This window comes from Oncorhynchus clarkii, chromosome 10, assembly GCF_045791955.1.
Source record: "Oncorhynchus clarkii lewisi isolate Uvic-CL-2024 chromosome 10, UVic_Ocla_1.0, whole genome shotgun sequence".
NCBI classification, from domain to species: domain Eukaryota; kingdom Metazoa; phylum Chordata; class Actinopteri; order Salmoniformes; family Salmonidae; genus Oncorhynchus; species Oncorhynchus clarkii.
This window is the reverse complement of record NC_092156.1, coordinates 14,529,110-14,549,628: the sequence shown is the minus strand read 5'-3', so window position 1 is coordinate 14,549,628 and position 20,519 is coordinate 14,529,110. Positions and strand designations below refer to the sequence as shown.

The following is a 20,519-nucleotide window of genomic DNA, read 5'->3' as shown; positions in this document are numbered from 1 at the left end:
GAATAAGACTGTTTCTTTCCACTATTCATAGGCCAGACACTAACACAGTTGCTGGGCATGGATGCAGCTACTGCCCTACATACAGTGCCTTGCGAAAGTATTCGAGCTGTTTTGCAAGGAGGAATGGGAAAAAATGTCAGTCTCTCCGATGTGAAAAACTGATAGAGACATACCCCAAGCGACTTCCAGCTGTAATCGCAGCAAAAGGTGGCGCAACAAAGTATTAACTTAAGGGGGCTGAATAATTTTGCACGCCCAATTTTTCAGTTTTTGATTTGTTAAAAAAGTTTGAAATATCAAATAAATGTCGTTCCACTTCATGATTGTGTCCCACTTGTTGTTGATTCTTCACAAAAAAATATAAAACTGTATCTTTATGTTTGAAGCCTGAAATGTGGCAAAAGGTCGCAAAGTTCAAGGGGGCCGAATACTTTCTCAAGGCACTGTAGGTCGACTGAGATGAGTGCTTAAAATCAAATCAAAATGTATTTGTCACATGCACCATATACAACAGGTGCAGACCTTACAGTGAAATGCTTATACTTACAAACCCTTAACCAACATTGCAGTTTTTAGAAAAATACGTAAAGAAAAATAAGTAATAAAAGTAACAAATAATTAAAGGGCAGCAGTAGAATAACAATAGTGAGGCTATATACAGGGGGTACCAGTACAGAGTCAATGTGGAGACTATATACAGGGGGTACCGGTACAGAGTCAATGTGGAGGCTATATACAGGGGGTACCGGTACAGAGTCAATGTGGAGGCTATATACATGGGGGTACCGGTCAGTCGAATATAAACACGTAGGTTGAGTTATTAAAGTGATTTATGCTTAGATAATGACAGAGTAGCAGCAGCGTAAAATGGGGGGGGGGGGGGGGGGCAATGCAAATAGTCTGGGTAGCCATTTGATTAGATGTTCAGTAGTCTTATGGCCTGGGGGTAGAAGCTGTTCAGAAGCCTCTTGGACCTAGACTTGGCGCTCCGTAGCAGAGAGAACAGTCTATGACTAGGGTGGCTGTAGTCTTTGACAATTTTTAGGGCCTTCCTTTGACACCGCCTGGAGGTCCTGGATGGCAGGAAGCTTGGACCCAGTACTGTACTGGGGCGTGCTGTCAAAGGCAGTGATGCAACCAGTTAGGATGCTCTCAATGTCGCAAATCCTGGCTCTTCTCCTATGCGGACGGTTTTGGGTATAAGCACATAATGGTGGAGATATGTGATGAGGTAGGAAGAGATTATCCTAGATCTGTTGTAAACGGCGGCGGGTTTAAGCCTACTGATGATGCGATATGCAGGAATAAAAATATCAACAGCGCGTGCGCCACAAATAATGCAAGAGGCGAAGGCTTTTTTTCACACGCCTGCGTGACTTCTAGAGTGTGACGCTGTAGCACCTCCTCTTACCCCTCCCTTTGTCCAGTTGACAGGATCCTTCTCAGGCAGGATTGGAAACCACTGACAGAGGTATGTCGAAATGTAATACTGTTGCCTATTATGGTGCACTATTGTGATGGACATTGACCTCTTGGCTTAAATGTTAAGAGATGGCACGTGCATTCACCGCGAAATCAGAAGCAGCCCAGGAGGAGAGATGCTGATAGGCATGCAGCAATGTTAGCTAGCTAGCTGAACAAGGCCTCAAGTAGCTAATACCCTGCTTGAGGTCAACTAAGTGTGGCCAACAATTATTTGGATTTATTGAGTTTAGTTATTTTTTCCCTCTGCAAATTGATTAAAACCGCTAGCTATAACCACCGATTATGCGAGGTATGCAGTTGTCCCGTTGTCTACAAATTTCTTGCTAAACCCAGCAGCTAGCTGGGAAAGGAAACTTAAGATGTCCAAGCAGTGATGCTTGTGTCACCTTGTTTCATAACCCCTTAGGCATCACGTAGCCAGGTTGCCTGGAAACCCGACGATGAGTTGAATTCTATGTCGGCAGAAATGAGCGTTTGAATCAGGAAAGTTCTCTCATCACCTCTAATTTACAAGCCAGAATGTCGAATACAATTATATTTGAACTTACTTTACCGGTTGTCCGTGCGGTTGTTCCTTTTTCAGTTAGGAATGTAAGAAATAATTCCACAGGTACGCTGCAATTGAACTTTGAGTGACCCGACCAAATTCACATTGACACATCTAGATAATTTATTTCTCATTGAAATCTAGTCTAGGAAGCCGTAGATCTGTTCTATGTGCACTATTCATATGCTTCCCGTTAAGTTCCTTTTGCTTCTTTTACGTTCGGTTTTGTAAATGAACTTCAAACAGCTGAAAATATATTTTACAGCGGTTTAGATGGTACAATAATTGTCTACACAATTGAATTTCTGGATCCAGGAAATGGTGGAGCGATTTCTGCATATTGCACCCTTATATAAACGTCAAAGCGCGGCATGTGCACATTATGAAAATACATGCATGCATACACGCCAAGTTCATGCACTTATTTACATGGTTCTGCTTCAGGTGATAGAAATAGAAAAGGACCAATGTCAGAGCAATCGGCAGACTGTTTAAAGGTGCAATATGCAGAAATCGCCATTAACCTGGTTGCTACAATTCTAATAGTCAGGCTAATTTCAGTTTGACAAAACAAGCAATGTTTAGAGAATAGTTCTAGGGATGAGCGATTATGTCGGTGGACATATCGGAATAGGCCAATTATTAAACATGTCAACATCTGTATCGGCCCGATGTCTTGTTTAACACCTATGTTAAAAACCCATGTCAAAGCTACCGTGCATACCTATATAACGTATGTGCATGATGTAATGACGCCACATAACATTTTGTGCTACATGTACAACACAGCATTCCTAACCTAGCCCACAATGTCTGCTATGTGGATCAAGCAGTCAACAAGTCGAGCAGTCATTTGAAAGAGTAATAACATTTCAGCGAGACAACTCAAAGGTGAAATCCATTAAAGCCAAGAAAATGGAATTCATTGCCCTTGACAATCAACCGTTCTCTGTCGTGGGTGATGTTGACTTTCGCCGACTGGTCGAGCACTGGTATACACTACCAAGTGCGCTGTTTTTCAGATGTTGCTTTACCGGAGTTACACAGTAATAGCGTCACTGCTATTAGCTTCACGACATACATTCTATGGAACGCCGTTTGCGTCTTTACATGTCAAAAAATATACATTAGCACTGTTAAAGCTGTACAAAAAAGTCTGCAAACACTGGCCATGAACGATGTGTTTTACAATACCGCGTTGGTAATGAAGCATCATTTGTTTGACCAGTAGAAACTGATGTCATTTTCATTATTCTTAGCAATGATTTAGGAATCCTATTAGCTAGGCAAACAACCTAGTATTAGCTAGGTTGTTTGCCTATTGAAATTGAACTTCATGAAAATAAATACCTACCCTGTTGCCCAAAGCTAACGTTATAAGCAGCCAGCTAGCTTCATCTCATTCATATATCTTTATGTACATATTCTTTATCCCTTTACACTTGTGTGTGTATAAGGACATATCGGACGTTTTGGAATTGTTAGCTAGATTACTCGTTGGTTATTACTGCATTGTCGGAACTAGAAGCACAAGCATTTCGCTACACTCGCATTAACATCTGCTATGTGACAAATAAAATTTGATTTGATCTGGCTAGTGAGGCTCCACCGGAACAGGTTATTGTGGTAGCCACAACTGTGGATTTTTATTTATATATATATTTTACTTTTTACCCCCCTTTTTCTCCCCAATTTCGTGGTATCCAATTGTTAGTAGTTACTATCATGTCTCATCGCTGCAACTCCCGTACGGGCTCAGGAGAGACGAAGGTTGAAAGCCACTGCACGCATCCAACCCGGAGGAAACACCATGCTCCTGGTGACCTGGTTAGTGTGCACTGCGCAAGGCCCGCCACAGGAGTCGCTAGTGAACAATGAGACAAGGATATCCCTACCGGCCTAACCCGGACGATGCTAGGCCCATGGACCTCCCGGTTGCGGCCGGCTGCAACAGAGCCTGGGCTCGAACCCAGAGTCTCTGGTGGCACAGCTAGCTGCGATGCAGTGCCTTAGACCACCACCCGGGAGGCCACAACAGTGGAATTTGCGGTTTGCCTTCAAAATAAAGTAATTGACAGTGATGCAAATGAATACAAATAGTATAATTATGCCATACTTTTTATTTTGAAGGCTAGCTAATCCTTATTGTGGCTAGCTTCACATATGGGTCCGACCACCATTAATCAAATAAAAACTGGCTTATAAATTATTTTAGATAGCTAACTATAGCTACTGAAACAGATTCGTGTTATTTGACACGTAAAAAAGTGTTATTTGACGTATCTTTTTTGACACGCAAAGACCCAAACGGCATTCCATAGAAATCCTGGTTGAGAATGAAATGACTGAACAAAGGAACAACAAGTAAGTTCAAAAAATGTATTTATTGTTTTACTGGTTATGGGGACATAAATGCCAACAAAATTACCTTTTGGTCAATGTGGTGTGTGCATGTGTCAAACCTTTATTTAACTAAGCAAGTCAGTTAAGAACAAATTCTTATTTCCAATGATGGCCCAGACAACGCTGTTCCAATTGTGCCCCGCCCTATGGGACTCCCAATAACGGCCGGATGTGATGCAGCCTGGATTTGAACCAGGGACTGTAGTGACGCCTCTTGCACTGAGATGCATTGTCTTAGATCGCTTCGTGTGTGTTAACTGTTTAACTTTACAAAAATGCTTAAAAGGCCGCTAAAATTGAAATATCAGGTATTGGTGTCTGGTTTTTGGGCAAGGAAAGTATCGGTATCAACCAAAAATGTCATATCGATGCATCACTAGTGTCAATGCTGTGTCACTAGTGTCATGTGTGTGAGAGAGATTGAGAGATTGGAGATGTGTGTAATGTATGTGTTCTGGAATGCTTGACACTTCCTGTCCCCTTCCCAGTGTTCCCCTCTGCGCATGTGCCTGTTGGTCACTAGAGATTATAGTTAATTTTATGGGCTTGTGGAGGCTCGTATTATTTAACTTCAAAGTGTGATGAAATAAGGGTTGTGTAATGCTTGGTGTTGGGTGTCACTAAATCATGCATTTATTTACCACCGGGAGAACAAAGGTACATTTTATTTTTTTTATTTAACTAGGCAAGTCCGTTAAGAACAAATTCTTATTTACAATGACGGCCTACCGGGGAACAGTAGAACGACAGATTTTTACCTTGTCAAAGTGTGGTGATTTGAATGGTGTTTGAAGGATTTCAAAAAAGTGATATTGAACCTTTTATTTAACTAGGAAAGTCAATTAAGAACAAATTCTTATTTACAATGACTGTCTACACCGGCCTAACCCGGACGATGCTGGGCCAATTGTGCGCCGCCCTATGGGACTCCCAATCACGGACGGTTGTGATACAGCCTGGATTTGAACCAGGGTGTCTAGTGACGCCTCTAGCAGTGAGATGCAGTGCCTTAGACCGCTGCCCACTCGGGAGCCCTGAAGTTGTGGCTGTAGGCTGTGTGGCACACGCTGATGTACAAAATAGGTCTTTGGGTTATACTCTATTTGCAAATTAGCATTGTGCACACATGGGTAGAGGACAAGTGTGCAGTTTAAGCCTAGTCTTGGACTAAAAAGCAAGATCAATGGAGAATGTCAATTGACAATGCTTTTAATTCCAGGATTAGGCTTATTCTTTGTCAGTTAAACCACCCAATAATCTGCCAGCGTCTTTTTTGCAATCTGCAACAAGCAGGTGTTTTCTTATGTTATTTAACATGGAAATCTCTGCCCACTTGTTCTTACATAGTGGAGGTCGTCAATCCAATAATAAAACAAATCTAATCTGCAATTTAGAAATCACTTGTCTATTATTGAGATGGCCCAGTCTAGTGTATTCATTTTGACTGTTGTGAAATCACTATCCCGGCAAGTGTTATTTTTCTGATGAGTCAGAGTAAACGGGTGAGTCCGTCCAGGCACGGGTGTGCGCATGCCTGCCTGCTTTCCCAATCGGCCCACCCTATCCATCAATGACCCCCTCCATCCATCCCCTTCTCTCCCACGTCCTCCACCAGCAGTGTTCTCTCCCCAGCCTTCCTTGGTGTATCACTGAAGGCCCAGCACACTACTAGTTCTTTATGTCATTGGCGTTGCACGGAGGTTTGTGCCTAATATTTTATAACTAAACCAAGATCGACCACAGCCCGTCCTTTCAAAAGGGAACAAATTAGTCATAGTGGGCAGAACAGCTGTTTCATATTTATACATCCTTTGAAATATCTGTCTCATTGCTCTGTGTTTGTGCTTTAGTCAAACACAAAGCTCTCAAATTGTATTTTTTTTAAACAGATAATGGCCGTTCCTCCAACCTATGTTGACCTTGGCAAGTCAGCCAAGGATGTCTTCACCAAGGGATACGGTGAGCACCTCAGTACTTCTACTCACTATCCATCTACTCAGCCTTGGCTTCTGTCCTGCAGAGAATGAGGAATGGACTTCAGCCTAGCCTAGTTTTATATCTATTTGGTGAACCCTCTAGTTTAGACTGGCTGTCCTTGGGCAGTGTATTGACTGGGAGACACCGCTGCACAGAGACAGTGAGCCTCAGGCTGTACTATGGGGATTCTTTTGTAAATGGGCCTTGAATAGCCCTTGGGGTTAGCCATAGTACTTTCCTAGGCAAGGGTGGGACTGCCCAGTGGACCAGCACACTGATTCCAAGAGGGGGATGGGAAGCAAGCTGGGGTTGTGAACCGTGGCTGACGCCTGGTATGACAATGTACTCTCTAGCGTATAAACCACATCAAATCAACACACTCACCCGATCAGTCAATGTTATGTAATAGTTCTAATAGATGTAGTTCTAGGCTAGTATTTCTCAGAGGGATTTATTGAACGGTGGTTTATGTGTTCATGTGGTAAAATAAGTCTCCATGAGACTGCATGTGTATTATGGAAATAATTAGAAGCCACGTGTTTACGGATTGCCAGGAATGTTAGTGAAAAGAATTTAACAGAACAGAAATGTATCATCAGTTTGAAGAGCACTCCTAGAATGTTTTGTAATTACAACAGTTTGATTACATTTTCTTCCATGCCTCTCAGGTTTTGGTCTCATCAAGCTGGACTTGAAAACCAAGTCAGAGAATGGACTGGTGAGTTCCACAGCAGAGTTGGTCCGATTACCCCTTGGAGCCAAAAGAGGCACTTGACTCAGTGCTATAAATTAAGTAGTTATCTAGCCGTCTGTCATCATAGAACTTAGAGGCCCTCTAGTTATCTTGCTCATTGACAACTGTGAAAGACCTCTATTTCACTAGCTGCAAAGGAAAACAAACTATAACATATTTATACTCAAATACAATCAAACACATAGTCTACACACAGATCATTTTTGGCCCATGTGATCCTCAACAATCTAAATCCTCACTGCTTTATAGCATGATCACATCTCACCTTTGACCTCTGTTTGACTCCATTCCCAGGAGTTCACCAGCACAGGATCTGCCAACACGGAGACCAGCAAAGTGGCTGGCACCCTGGAGACCAAGTACAAGTGGGCGGAGCATGGGCTGACCTTCACTGAGAAGTGGAACACTGACAACACTCTGGGCACAGAGATCACTCTTGAGGACCAGGTCAGGATCAGGTGTTCTTTAGATCAGGTTGCAATGTACTCAACTCCGTTTTCTTCAATCAGCAATTGTTAGAAGGGGGCTATAAACCAAGGAGTAATCCCATCACAGGGCTGTTAATTTGGGAGGACGGGATCATGGTAATGACTGGAGCGGAATCATTGGAATGGTATCAAATGCATCAAACAGGTGTTTGATGCCATTCCATTTGTCCCGTTCCGGACATTATTATGAGCCGTCCTCCCCTCAGCAGCCTCCACTGAATCCCATAGTGTAAATATAAAAAAGACCAGCACTCACTGACTTGTTGCAGTTTCATTGATTTATTATATATTTTATGTAAGGGGTGGGAAATTCCAGTCCTCGAGGGCCTGATTGGTGTCACAGTTTTGCTCCAGCTAACTCACCTGACTCCAATAATCACCTAATCATGATCTTCAGTTTAGAATGCAATTTGATTAATCAGCTGTGTTTGGTAGGGATGTTGACACCAATCAGGCCCTCCAGGACTGGAGTTGCCCACCCATTTTATGGCAATAGGCATAGGCCTATATTTACATAACTTCACATGTTTAATCTGGTGTGTGGGAGTATCAGTTCCCTATGGACCCCGCCACCCTGTTAAGTGGTGAAATGCTCATAGTAATTCTAGTTCGGCCCATACCTTTTAAATACACAACCATGCTTTCTTAATCATTCTTTCCAACTGTCTCAGAAATTCATTTTTAAACAGTCATGAACAGTCATGGTTTTTCATGAAATTGGATGAAACCACATCAAAGTATGACAAATGACTTGCTTCTACATTGATAAAGTTTGATCATAAAATTATTGGTCCCCTCCCCTGTGTCAAACACTTGGATTCAGGAGGGGATTATTAAGAGGAGAAGGTGACATCACCCTAAATCTCATTTTAATACACCAATGGTAAAATTATATTCTCATACCACATTTAAATAAGTACCGCCTTGTAACCAACATTGGAGAAGGCGTGTTTGCAGAGGGGTGTGTTTTATGTAGCTAGATAGCGACTCTACTGGTGCCCAAATTTGACTGTAAGGTGTCAGCTAATATAATTAAAAGTTTTCCCTATTCATCTATGGCAAAGATACTTAGGTTTCCCCTTTCATCTGTCTGGTGTTAGCTAGTTACTGGCTAGCTAGGTCTTCTTCTGTGTCTGGTGTTAGCTAGTTACTGGCTAGCTAGGTCTTCTTCTGTGTCTGGTGTTAGCTAGTTACTGGCTAGCTAGGTCTTCTTCTGTGTCTGGTGTTAGCTAGTTACTGGCTAGCTAGGTCTTCTGTGTCTGGTGTTAGCTAGTTACTGGCTAGCTAGGTCTTCTTCTGTGTCTGGTGTTAGCTAGTTACTGTCTAGCTAGGTCTTCTGTGTCTGGTGTTAGCTAGTTACTGGCTAGCTAGGTCTTCTGTGTCTGGTGTTAGCTAGTTACTGGCTAGCTAGGTCTTCTTCTGTGTCTGGTGTTAGCTAGTTACTGTCTAGCTAGGTCTTCATCTGTGTCTGGTGTTAGCTAGTTACTGTCTAGCTAGGTCTTCATCTGTGTCTGGTGTTAGCTAGTTACTGTCTAGCTAGGTCTTCTGTGTCTGGTGTTAGCTAGTTACTGTCTAGCTAGGTCTTCATCTGTGTCTGGTGTTAGCTAGTTACTGTCTAGCTAGGTCTTCAGCTGTGTCTGGTGTTAGCTAGTTACTGGCTAGCTAGGTCTTCTTCTGTGTCTGGTGTTAGCTAGTTACTGTCTAGCTAGGTCTTCATCTGTGTCTGGTGTTAGCTAGTTACTGGCTAGCTAGGTCTTCTGTGTCTGGTGTTAGCTAGTTACTGGCTAGCTAGGTCTTCTTCTGTGTCTAGTGTTAGCTAGTTACTGTCTAGCTAGGTCTTCATCTGTGTCTGGTGTTAGCTAGTTACTGTCTAGCTAGGTCTTCATCTGTGTCTGGTGTTAGCTAGTTACTGTCTAGCTAGGTCTTCATCTGTGTCTGGTGTTAGCTAGTTACTGTCTAGCTAGGTCTTCTGTGTCTGGTGTTAGCTAGTTACTGTCTAGCTAGGTCTTCATCTGTGTCTGGTGTTAGCTAGTTACTGTCTAGCTAGGTCTTCATCTGTGTCTGGTGTTAGCTAGTTACTGGCTAGCTAGGTCTTCTTCTGTGTCTGGTGTTAGCTAGTTACTGTCTAGCTAGGTCTTCATCTGTGTCTGGTGTTAGCTAGTTACTGTCTAGCTAGGTCTTCATCTGTGTCTGGTGTTAGCTAGTTACTGTCTAGCTAGGTCTTCATCTGTGTCTGGTGTTAGCTAGTTACTGGCTAGCTAGGTCTTCTTCTGTGTCTGGTGTTAGCTAGTTACTGGCTAGCTAGGTCTTCTTCTGTGTCTGGTGTTAGCTAGTTACTAGCTAGCTAGGTCTTCTTCTGACACAGTATTCATGTCAACACATCTGGCAGTGCTGCTGTGAACCGCATCACAAGATACATGCCAAACGCTCAATGTATAAAAAATAACACCATTGATGCAATTTCAATGTTGTTTGAGTTGCTTTGTGTATCACCAAATTTGCTTGAGATGATTTTACTGCAACACTGCTCACTGCGTCCAAGTTGCTTGACATAGGTGTTTCAAAGAGCTGTCAGTCAAGGTGAGCTCATGAATATAAGCTCCATGCCCACTTAGCCTGTCTTTTCAAACTTCCTGGTAGTTAGCCATGAGAGAGAGTTTTCTCCATTTTTTTGCATTTCTATCCAAAACAAATATTATGGGTGATCTTTTAGTCATTCAAAAGGCTATTTATTTTACAAGGGAATCAGAATGACTGTTTGGGACCTATTTTATTTTTAATTTTTTTATTAAGGGTAACTCTCAACCCCAATATCACCCTTTGTCCAACCCCTTAAAAAAATGCATTCAGGTGAAGTTGTGGGTAGGGGGAATTGCTCATAAATATACATTTTGGGGGTGGGTGAATGTAATTGTACCTGAGCTCAACACTTTCTCGCTAAAGCATACTTACCTGAAGTCCAGTGATACGCTCTGATAATAAAATGATGTGCATCACGAGCAAATACGGCTGTGGACCTTTTAGCTCACAGTGGTATGCCACTGAGATTCTGACGGCTATTGCCACTGGCGGTATAAATTTGAATCCCTCATGGGGTGCACATTTGTTTAAAATTTGAAATGTGAACTCATGTTTATTGTGGTGTTGGGAAGAAAAATACAATTATCACCTTGACAATTAAGATTAGGGGCTCAATCCAACCCACATTGCAGTATTTACGCAGTACCTCTTTTTCTAACGGTCAAATTAACTGTATGAAAAACATACAACTACTACCAGGGCGAACCCGTTCACAGGTATGCTTTAACCTTTCAGAATTAAAGTGTGTGGGCACGGGATGACTATTGTAAATAAAGGATGAACAAATAATTAATCTGCTACATGTGGATTAGAACTCCCAGCCAGTGAAATATGAGTGACCTGTGTTTTAGAGGACTGCGCCTCCAATCAGTCATAGCAATTCGGGGAAAAATCTACTCGTTGATACGATGGTTGTAGCTACGAATATAAACATATATTCTCTTCATAGCCTACTTTTTTCCCCCCATTAAAGCACATAGCTTACTGTTTCATACACATCTAAAACCTTGAATTTAGACAAGGAAGCGTCATGCTAAATATATTGGCACACTCCACTTACCAAGACCATTGCCAAATAAGGCACGCTGTCACCTGCTTTTACAGTAAGCATTGAAGTGGTACCACCCAGCACATCTACAGTAGAAGGGAGTGTATTTCATACCACCCCCTCCCTTGAGGTGGTACCACCCAGCACATCTAGAAGGGAGTGTATTTCATACCAACCCCTCCCTTGAGGTGGTGCCACCCAGCACATCTAGAAGGGAGTGTATTTCATACCAACCCCTCCCTGTAGGTGGTACCACCCAGCACATCTAGAAGGGAGTGTATTTCATACCAACCCCTCCCTGTAGGTGGTACCACCCAGCACATCTAGAAGGGAGTGTATTTCATACCAACCCCTCCCTTGAGGTGGTACCACCCAGCACATCTAGAAGGGAGTGTATTTCATACCAACCCCTCCCTTGAGATGATATTAGGTGCCTCAACATCATGACTTCAGTGGTAGAGTTGAACTGCTAGGAGCAAAAAGAGCTAGATTTACTACTAAAAGACCAAAATATATCACTTGTGCAATGTACTGTCAAAATGAAGACTACTATAACTAAGCCTGAAACATCTGGTTTTGGATTATAATATTTTCTTCTTCATGAAAGTTACTCTTTAATTCTGATTCATTCACACTCTCCATCTCTCTCTTTTTCTCCCCTCAGTTGGCCAAAGGGCTTAAATTGACGTTTGATTCCTCCTTCTCGCCAAACACTGGGTAAGAAATTACTATCCATTTAATTGCTTCACATTATTAATGAATTGAAATAAATGTCATCACACAATACATGATGAAAAGGAATTTTCTGTTGAATATAGGTCATTGGATGTATCTTGCCATTCTGACACTGTATTACCTCACACTGACAAGTTCCTTCCGCCATCCCTCACCTCTCTGCTTTAGCAAGAAGAGTGGTAAGATCAAGACCGGCTATAAGAGGGAGCACCTCAACCTGGGCTGTGATGTGGACTATGACATCAACGGGACGGCAGTGCACGGCGTGGCGGTGGTGGGCTATGAGGGCTGGCTGGCCGGCTACCAGGTGACCTTCGAGGCCGGGAAGAACAGGGTCACCCAGAGCAACTTTGCCGTGGGCTACAAGACCGACGAGTTCCAGCTCCACACGAATGTGTAAGTAGATGGAATTAAATTAATAGATACGGAAATGTGGTTCAGGTAGGCCTCCGCGCTTCAGCAAACAATGGAAGTAAGATGGGTGCTCAACAACAACAACAACAATGACAGTAAGCCAGTAACGTGGGGCTTAACAACAATGACAGTAAGCCAGTGATCGGTCTTAACAACAATGACAGTAATCCAGTGATGGTGCTTAAGGACCCTGAACATGGTCTTTAGGGTCGATTTACAGTGATGAAGCATTTTGTTTATGTGACTCATTCAGGAGTAATACCCTCAACTGAGTGTTGCAAGCACCAAATCAAATGTTATTGGTCACGTACACATATTTATCTATCAGACCTACCATCCTTCAACCAACCAAGCCTTTTAAACCACTAGTGAGTAAAATGTTGTTTCCAGCTCTTTGAGAACTGACCTTGTCTGGACAATAGCAACTCTAAGCACTCTGTCTGGCCCCCTCAGATGCAGACTGGCAGTTATTTTAGTCCCACTGTATCCCACGGTGATGGGATTTGTGAAAGGGCTTTGTCAGAAGAGGAAGGTGGATAGTATAGTAAGCTAACCTCCTGCTGTGACCTGTCCTCCCAGTCATGATCACTTGTTTTGACAAGGTCAATTAGCTCTGAGACGTTGCTCTTTAATCCTTTGACAGCTCATCCTTGATATATACAGGTAACTGCCAAAATAAAGGAAACGCCAATCTAAAGTGCCTTAACAGGGTGTTGGGCCAGAACAGCTTCTATCCTCCTTGGCATAGATTCTACAAGTGTCTGGAACTCTATTGGAGGGATGCGACACCATTCTTCCACAAGAAATTCCATAATTTGCTGTTTTGTTGATGGTGGTGGAAAACACTGTCTCAGGCGCCGCTCCAGAATCTCCCATCAATGTTCATTTGGGTTGATATCTGGTGACTGAGACGGTCATGGCATATGGTTTAAATTTTTTCATGCTCACCAAACCATTCAGTGACCACTCGTGCCCTGTGGATAGGCGTATTGTCATCCTATGGGGGGGGGCATAGGCATGGTAGCCAAAATAATGGCCAGATTTTGTTTTTATACATGACCCTAAGCATGATGGGATGTCAATTGATTCATTCAGAAACCACATCTCTGTGGAACCAACTGCTTTCAATGTACTTTAGCCCTCATTTACTCAGGTGTTTCCATTATTTTTGGCAGTTACATGTAGGTCTGCTGGTTAAGATTGTGACATTGATCGTCTGATTGCAATTCATGTGATGGGTAATTCATGTTTTTGTATAGATCATGGATACTCTGTAAAGCAGTATCTTAAAAAAAAAATGAAATGCACAAGGCCTTGCTATGTCTATTGGAATGGATTTGGTTTTTTATATATATATATATGCTAGTTCCCACGGCCTTCAAAGTATCACCCTCATAGTGATGAATAAGCTTGTTTTTCATAACAGAAATGATGGCACAGAGTTTGGTGGGTCCATCTACCAGAAGGTGAATGACCAGCTGGAGACAGCAGTTAACCTGGCCTGGACCGCTGGTAACAGCAACACTCGCTTTGGCATCGCAGCCAAGTACCAGATCGATGCCGACGCAGCCTTCTCGGTAAGAGGCCACAAGCTAGTCCTCACTGGCTGAGACTTGACCTCTGCCTGGGTTTATGTTCTGGGCACGAGTAGAGAGCTGCTAGGCTAATCAGTTTAACATTATTTATTGAAGCATTGTTGTATTTAAGTACCTTTTGATTGAATCCTAAATGTTGGTTTTTCATGACCACTTTCCTGTTTCTCCTACAGGCCAAAGTGAACAATTCTAGTCTTGTTGGCCTGGGATACACTCAGACTCTGAAGCCTGGTGAGTATATTGTTTTACATTTATTATAAAACTGTTATTTGACAATTTTCCTCCATGCCAGTGACGTCTTGATGAAACGAGCAGTAAAAGGAAGTTGGAATGTCTTTCTGCTGTATGTAGGGCAGAAAGGACAACAGCAGTTCAGTGGTTGCTCCACTAAAGTTTTGTGGTTATGCTGCGGTACTTAGAAGTAATTTCTCATTTAGTACAGTACCCTGCGTCACCACTTCATTTCTCCAGACCAGTGCAAGGGGGAGTTAGAGCACTGCTTATGCTTTTGGGTCCTACTGTGTCTCTAACTGACAATGAGTGGGTGACATAAACCTAAATAGAAACTGATAATTGTGCACAACTTCAGTATTACTTTCTAAAACTGTTGTTACGCTAAGGTTTTTATTCTATTAGGATGATTTTGCTCTTACTGTAGGCCACTCCCAACTGGTCACATTGTACAAGCGCCTGAGTGGTGCAACGGTCTAAGACACTGTCTAGCAGTGCAAACTGTGTTGTTACAGATGCTGGTTCAATACCTGTGCCGGCCTCGACTGGGAGACCCATGAGATGACTGTAGGTTTTTGGTTTCTCTCCCTCTAAAAGCAGAAATAGATAATTCTAAGTAACAAACTGGCTTTATTTACAAATTAGTAAGTCTCACCCCATGTTCAGGAATAGCCTTTTTCTCTCTCATTTTACGTTATTTGAAAACAAAATAATCTCCAAATAGTTTTTTTAAACAAAGCGATGATTATTAATTTAGAATTATATAAAAGCCCCTTGGATATTCTCAGATATATTATTAACCCTGTTATTAGCAGGACAACATATATATTGGTCATATTGGTCATGGCTCCCGAGTGTCACACAATGGGATTTCCTTGCAGTTCTCCAGCTGTATCCACTATTATGTATCACATCCGACCGTGATTAGGAGTCCCATAGGGCGGCGCACAAATGGCCCAGTGTTTCTCTCCCTCTAAAAACAGAAATAAAATGTTTTGGCCTTTACAAATATTATTTTGGCCTTTTACTCAGATTACAATCATTCACTTTAGTATTTTTTTAAGGAAATAATCTCAAATATCGTTATATTATCCCTTACATATTACCATGAGTGAGTCACACATTCATGACTTTGGATCAAAATAAATAAGTTTAACCATTCATTCTGATAGTCTTTAATAAAGAAATGCTTTGGTTATCCTGACCTGGACACCATGTACAGTATTATAATATCCCATTATGGGCTATTAGCAAGACAATATACCTTTACCAACACCTCTCTGTATTTATACTTTGTGGATGGGGCCTCCCCAGTGGCGCAGCTGTCTAAGTCACCCCAAATGCGTTGCTACAGATGCAGGTTTGATACCCGTGCCGGCTGCCACCGGGAGACCCATGAGGCGGCTTTTGGTTTTAATTTAGAATCCTCCAATCCTCTATTATTGGCAGAGAGTCACGTTATATTTTTCGATATACTGTAGGCCTACCGTAGGCGACATGAGTCTCACTAGTGTTGAGTAATGTGCTGTTAAAAGTGATGTAGATCTTATTTATTTAAAGAACATATTGCACCTGTACTTAGCCAATCTGTAAACAGCCCATCTATCTACCTACCTCATCCCCATACTGGTATTTATTTATTTATTTTGCTCCTTTGCACCCCAGTATTTCTACCTGCACATTCATCTTCTGCCGATCTACCATTCCAGTGTTTAATTGTTATATTGTAATTACTTCGCCACCATGGCCTATTTATTTCCTTAACTTACCTCATTTGCACTCACTGTATATATACTTTTTGTTTTCTTTTGTTCTACTGTATTATTGACTGTATGTTTTGTTTATTCCATGTGTCGAATTGCTACGCTTTATCTTGGCCAGGTCGCAGTTGCAAATGAGAACTTGTTCTCAACTAGCCTAGCTGGTTAAATAAAGGTGAAATAAATAAAATAAATAAAAAAGTTAGACGCAATAGGAGTTGAAGCAATAGCCTACAACAATTTTTAGCACCATTTTGTATTGCTCTGAAACAAGCATGGGGACTGGTCTTGATAAATCAATCCAATTTTTATTTTGACTGAATCTCCGTTTGGGTATTGGATAGACTACAATTATGGTGTAGAAATGCTATGCTCTTAGTGTAACCTTTTATTTAACTAGGCAAGTCAGTTAAGAACAAATTCTTATTTACAAGGACAGCCTACTCCGTCCTCCCCGTCGGGGAATTGAACCCCGGTCTCCCATGTGCCCGCACGACACGGCGATTCTTTGACTAAATAGCCCAGTACTGTAGCCTACTCCCGACCGTCACTTTGTACAGCGCCATATTTTCCGTTCCATCCTAATGGAAAGCAAGAGTGTTTTTCATTTTTCTTGGAATAGGAACACCATAATATTAATCAAATTAATCCCAAACTCTAAAAGTAATTGGAAAGGTACAGTTGAAGTCGGAAGTTTACATACACCTTAGCCAAATACATTTAATCCTAGTAAAGATTCCCTGTCTTAGGTCAGTTAGGATCACCACTTTATTTTAAGAATGTGAAATGTCAGAATAATAGTAGAGTGATTTCTTTCAGCTTTTATTTCTTTCATCACATTTTCAGTGGGTCAGAAGTTTACATTCACTCAATTAGTATTTGATAGCATTGCCTTTAAATTGTTTAACTTGGGTCAAATGTTTCGGATAGCCTTCCACAAGCTTCCCACAATAGGTTGGGTGCATTTTGGCCCATTCCTCCTGACAGAGCTGGTGTAACTGAGTCAAATTTGTAGGCCTCCTTGCTTGCGCATGCTTTTTCAGTTCTACCCACAAATTTTCTATGAGGTTGAGGTCAGGGCTTTGTGATGGCCACTCCAATACCTTTTACTTTGTTTTCCTTAAGCCATTTTGCCACAACTTTGGAAAAATTACTTGTCATGCACAAAGTAGATGTCCTAACCGACTTGCCAAAACTATAGTTTGTTAACAAGAAATTTGTGGAGTGGTTGAAAACCGAGTTTTAATGACTCCAACCTAAGTGTATGTAAACTTCTGACTTCAACTGTAGATACAAGTGATTTGTGACATTGTGGTTACAATAAAGAATGTAAATAAGATGCTGTGTTTTTATTTACAGTAGTGATGGACAGCTGGTGGCATTTTGAAAACTTGTTTTCAAACACTTGTAGCCCGATTGGCAGGACAATATACCTTTACCAACACCTCTCTGTATTTTCATACTTTGTGGATGGGGGCTCCGCAGTGCAGCATGCGTTGCCACAGATGCAGGTTTGATACCCGTGCCGGCTGCCACCGGGAGACCCATGAGGCGGCTTTTGGTTTTAATTTAGAATCCTCCAATCCTCTATATGTAATTATTGGCGGAGAGTCACGTTATACTGTAGGCCTACCGTAGGCGACATGAGTCTCACTAGTGTTGAGTAATGTGGTGCAGGTCTTATTTATTTAAAGAGCATATTGAAGTTTGAAGCAATAGCCTACAACTATTTTAGCACTGTTTCGTGCTGCTCTGAAACAAGCATGGGGACTGGTCTTGATAAATCAATGCGATTTTTATTTTCCTTGAACTCCGTTTGGGTATTGGTTAGACTACAATTAGGGTGTAGAAATGTTATGCTCTTAGTGTAACCTTTTATTTAACTAGGCTAGTCGGTTAAGAACAAATTCTTATTTACAAGGACAGCCTACTCCTTCCTCCCCGTCGGGGAATTGAACCCCGGTCTCCCATGTGCCCGCACGACACGGCGATTCTTTAGCTAAATAGCCAGTACTGTAGCCTACTCCCAACCGTCACGTTGCATAGTGCCGTATTTTCCGTTCCATCCTAAAGGAAACCCAGAGGGTTTTTCTTGGAATTGAAACACCATAATATTAATCAAGCAAAATGTCTTAATCAGTCCCATATACTATGTTCTTACAAAAAAGGTTTTACATTCTCTAGTACAGCCACTATTGAAGGCTATCAAAGGCTTCTTAAAGATGCCCTCTGGTGGTCAAACTAGCACTAACTACCATTAATGGTACCAGTGGTTGGCACTTAAATAATTTGCCGTAGAATTCTGCGGCACCACGCAAGCTGTGCTGCAGTACGCTACAACATTTTAAAGGACGAATACTGTAGGCACTTGACCTCCTCAGCCTCAATGAGCCCTGATCTTGTCACTTGTAACTCCTGCCAAAGTCCCCTTGCTGATGCCTTGTCTTTCTGTCCGCAGGAATTAAGCTGACCCTCTCTGCTCTCCTGGATGGGAAAAATATTAACGCTGGTGGGCACAAGCTCGGTCTTGGACTCGAGTTTGAGGCATAAGGCATGGAACGCAACAACAAATATTTTATTGAAATAGCTATCCTCACAACCTTGTTTCCCTTACAGTAGATGTGCTATGGTTGAGGTGAGGCGGCAAACAAGGTCAAATCACGCTACAGTTGATATGCTACTTTTACAGGACCACTTCAGATAAATTATTTTGGAATACAGGGCCCAGTTTAGAATAAAACTATAACAAGTTTAAGGTAGAGTCTGCAAAATGTTAAAATGGGAAAGCTCTGTTGTGCATTTGTATTTCACTACAATCATGTAAACACTTTAATTTGATTATCTTTGTTTCAATAAGGATAAGAGAAAATAAGATCCTGATGGTCAAAAAAGGGCTTTGCAGGTGTTAGTAAACAGTTTACTTTCTGTCCACAAGGTGGGGCTGTTGCACGACATTCCTTGGCGAAGGTGATCTATTCCTCTGTACTGGAGTTCTCTCATTGTAAACTGACAAAGAAGGGAAGTGTCTAAGATATATTATTATGGGTTCGTGGTTTTTCACTTAAGCAGTAGTAGCTCTGAGGCACTAAAACCCTGTTGTGTAATCCAGGATTCATTCCAAATGACACTGTTCCCTATATAGGGAACTACATTTTAGGGAATAGGATGCTACTTGGGACAGATTCCGTTTTTTTATTTTTTTGTCTCACTTGTCTTTCTGTGCAGTTGGTGTGAATTGTCTTTTGTTACATTGGTCAAATAGAGCAAAAATACTATAATTCAATACTTAACCCACCTGTGATGTTTAAGACAAACCTCTGTCAATTGTTCCTAAAAAAGAACAGGGAAGGTAACATGTCCTGCACACTATTCAACATCCCTCTTAATACAAATGCTTTGGTGAAAAGAGATGAATGGTAGTCTTCCGATGATTGTGTTGGAACAGACCAACTGCACCTGACAGTGTTAAATAAATACCAACAACATCTTGAGTATGCCTTTGTGCTTTTTTTCACCCATAATGATTATGAAAATAAATGCCTTGGATTTGCTTTAGTGCTATATTCTCATATCTACCACAGATTGCTAAGTCGTACTGAAATTTGTCCCCCAAAACATGATCAGTGTCATTTTCATCATCCATGGCATTAGCCGGCTACCACCCCCAAACACACTTTTTTACTTGCAGAATTCATGTCTTTAAATCCATAACATACCAAATGCCTATGTAGTAAACATTTTACATTGTTTATCATATACCTATTTCTGCAACAAGATATCTCTATCTTAAAGGTGCAATATGCAGAAATCGCTCCGCCATTTCCTGGTTGTGAAAATTCTAATAATTCACCTAATTTCAGTTTGTGACAAAACAAGCAATGTAGATAATCCTTGTACCGTCTAAACATTGACAGAGCTGGTGTAACTGAGTCAGGTTTGTAGGCCTCTTTGCTCACACACGCTTTTTCAGTTCTGCCCACACATTTTCTATAGGACTGAGGTCAGGGCTTTGTGATGGCCACTCCAATACCTTGACTTTGTTGTCCTTAAGCCATTTTGCCACAACTTTGGAAGTATGCTTGGGGCATTGTCCATTTGTGACCAAGTTTTAACTTCCTGACTGATGTCTTGAGATGTTGCTTCAATATATCCACATAATTTTCCTACCTCATGATGCCATCTATTTTGTGGAGTGCACCAGTCTCTCCTGCAGAAAAGCACACCCACAACATGATACTGTCACCCCGTGCTTCACGGTTGGGATGGTGTTCTTCGTCTTACAAGCATCCCCCTTTTTCCTCCAAACATATTGATGGTCATTATGGCCAGATAGTTCTATTTTTGTTTCCTCAGACCAGAGGACATTTCTCCGAAAAGTACGATCTTTGTCCCTTTGTGCAGTTGCAAACCGTAGTCTGGCATTTTTATGGTGGTTTTGGAGCAGTGTCTTCTTCCTTGCGGAGCGGCCTTTCAGGTTATGTCGATGTAGGACTCGTTTTGCT

At 41.7% G+C, this 20,519-nt stretch overlaps 1 protein-coding gene across 1 annotated transcript; it reads left to right on the top strand.

The window, feature by feature from the left end:
- The first annotated feature begins 1,372 nt into the window (after positions 1–1,372).
- On the top strand, positions 1,373–19,508 carry LOC139418038 (voltage-dependent anion channel 1). The gene is made up of 9 exons (XM_071167139.1): positions 1,373–1,471; positions 6,325–6,394; positions 7,081–7,130; positions 7,461–7,613; positions 11,947–11,999; positions 12,186–12,413; positions 13,858–14,008; positions 14,200–14,257; positions 18,476–19,508. The coding sequence occupies exons 2-9, from the start codon at positions 6,328–6,330 to the stop codon at positions 18,565–18,567; spliced, it is 852 nt and encodes a 283-aa protein (XP_071023240.1). The 5' UTR covers positions 1,373–1,471; positions 6,325–6,327; the 3' UTR covers positions 18,568–19,508.
- Positions 19,509–20,519: the final 1,011 nt, after the last annotated feature.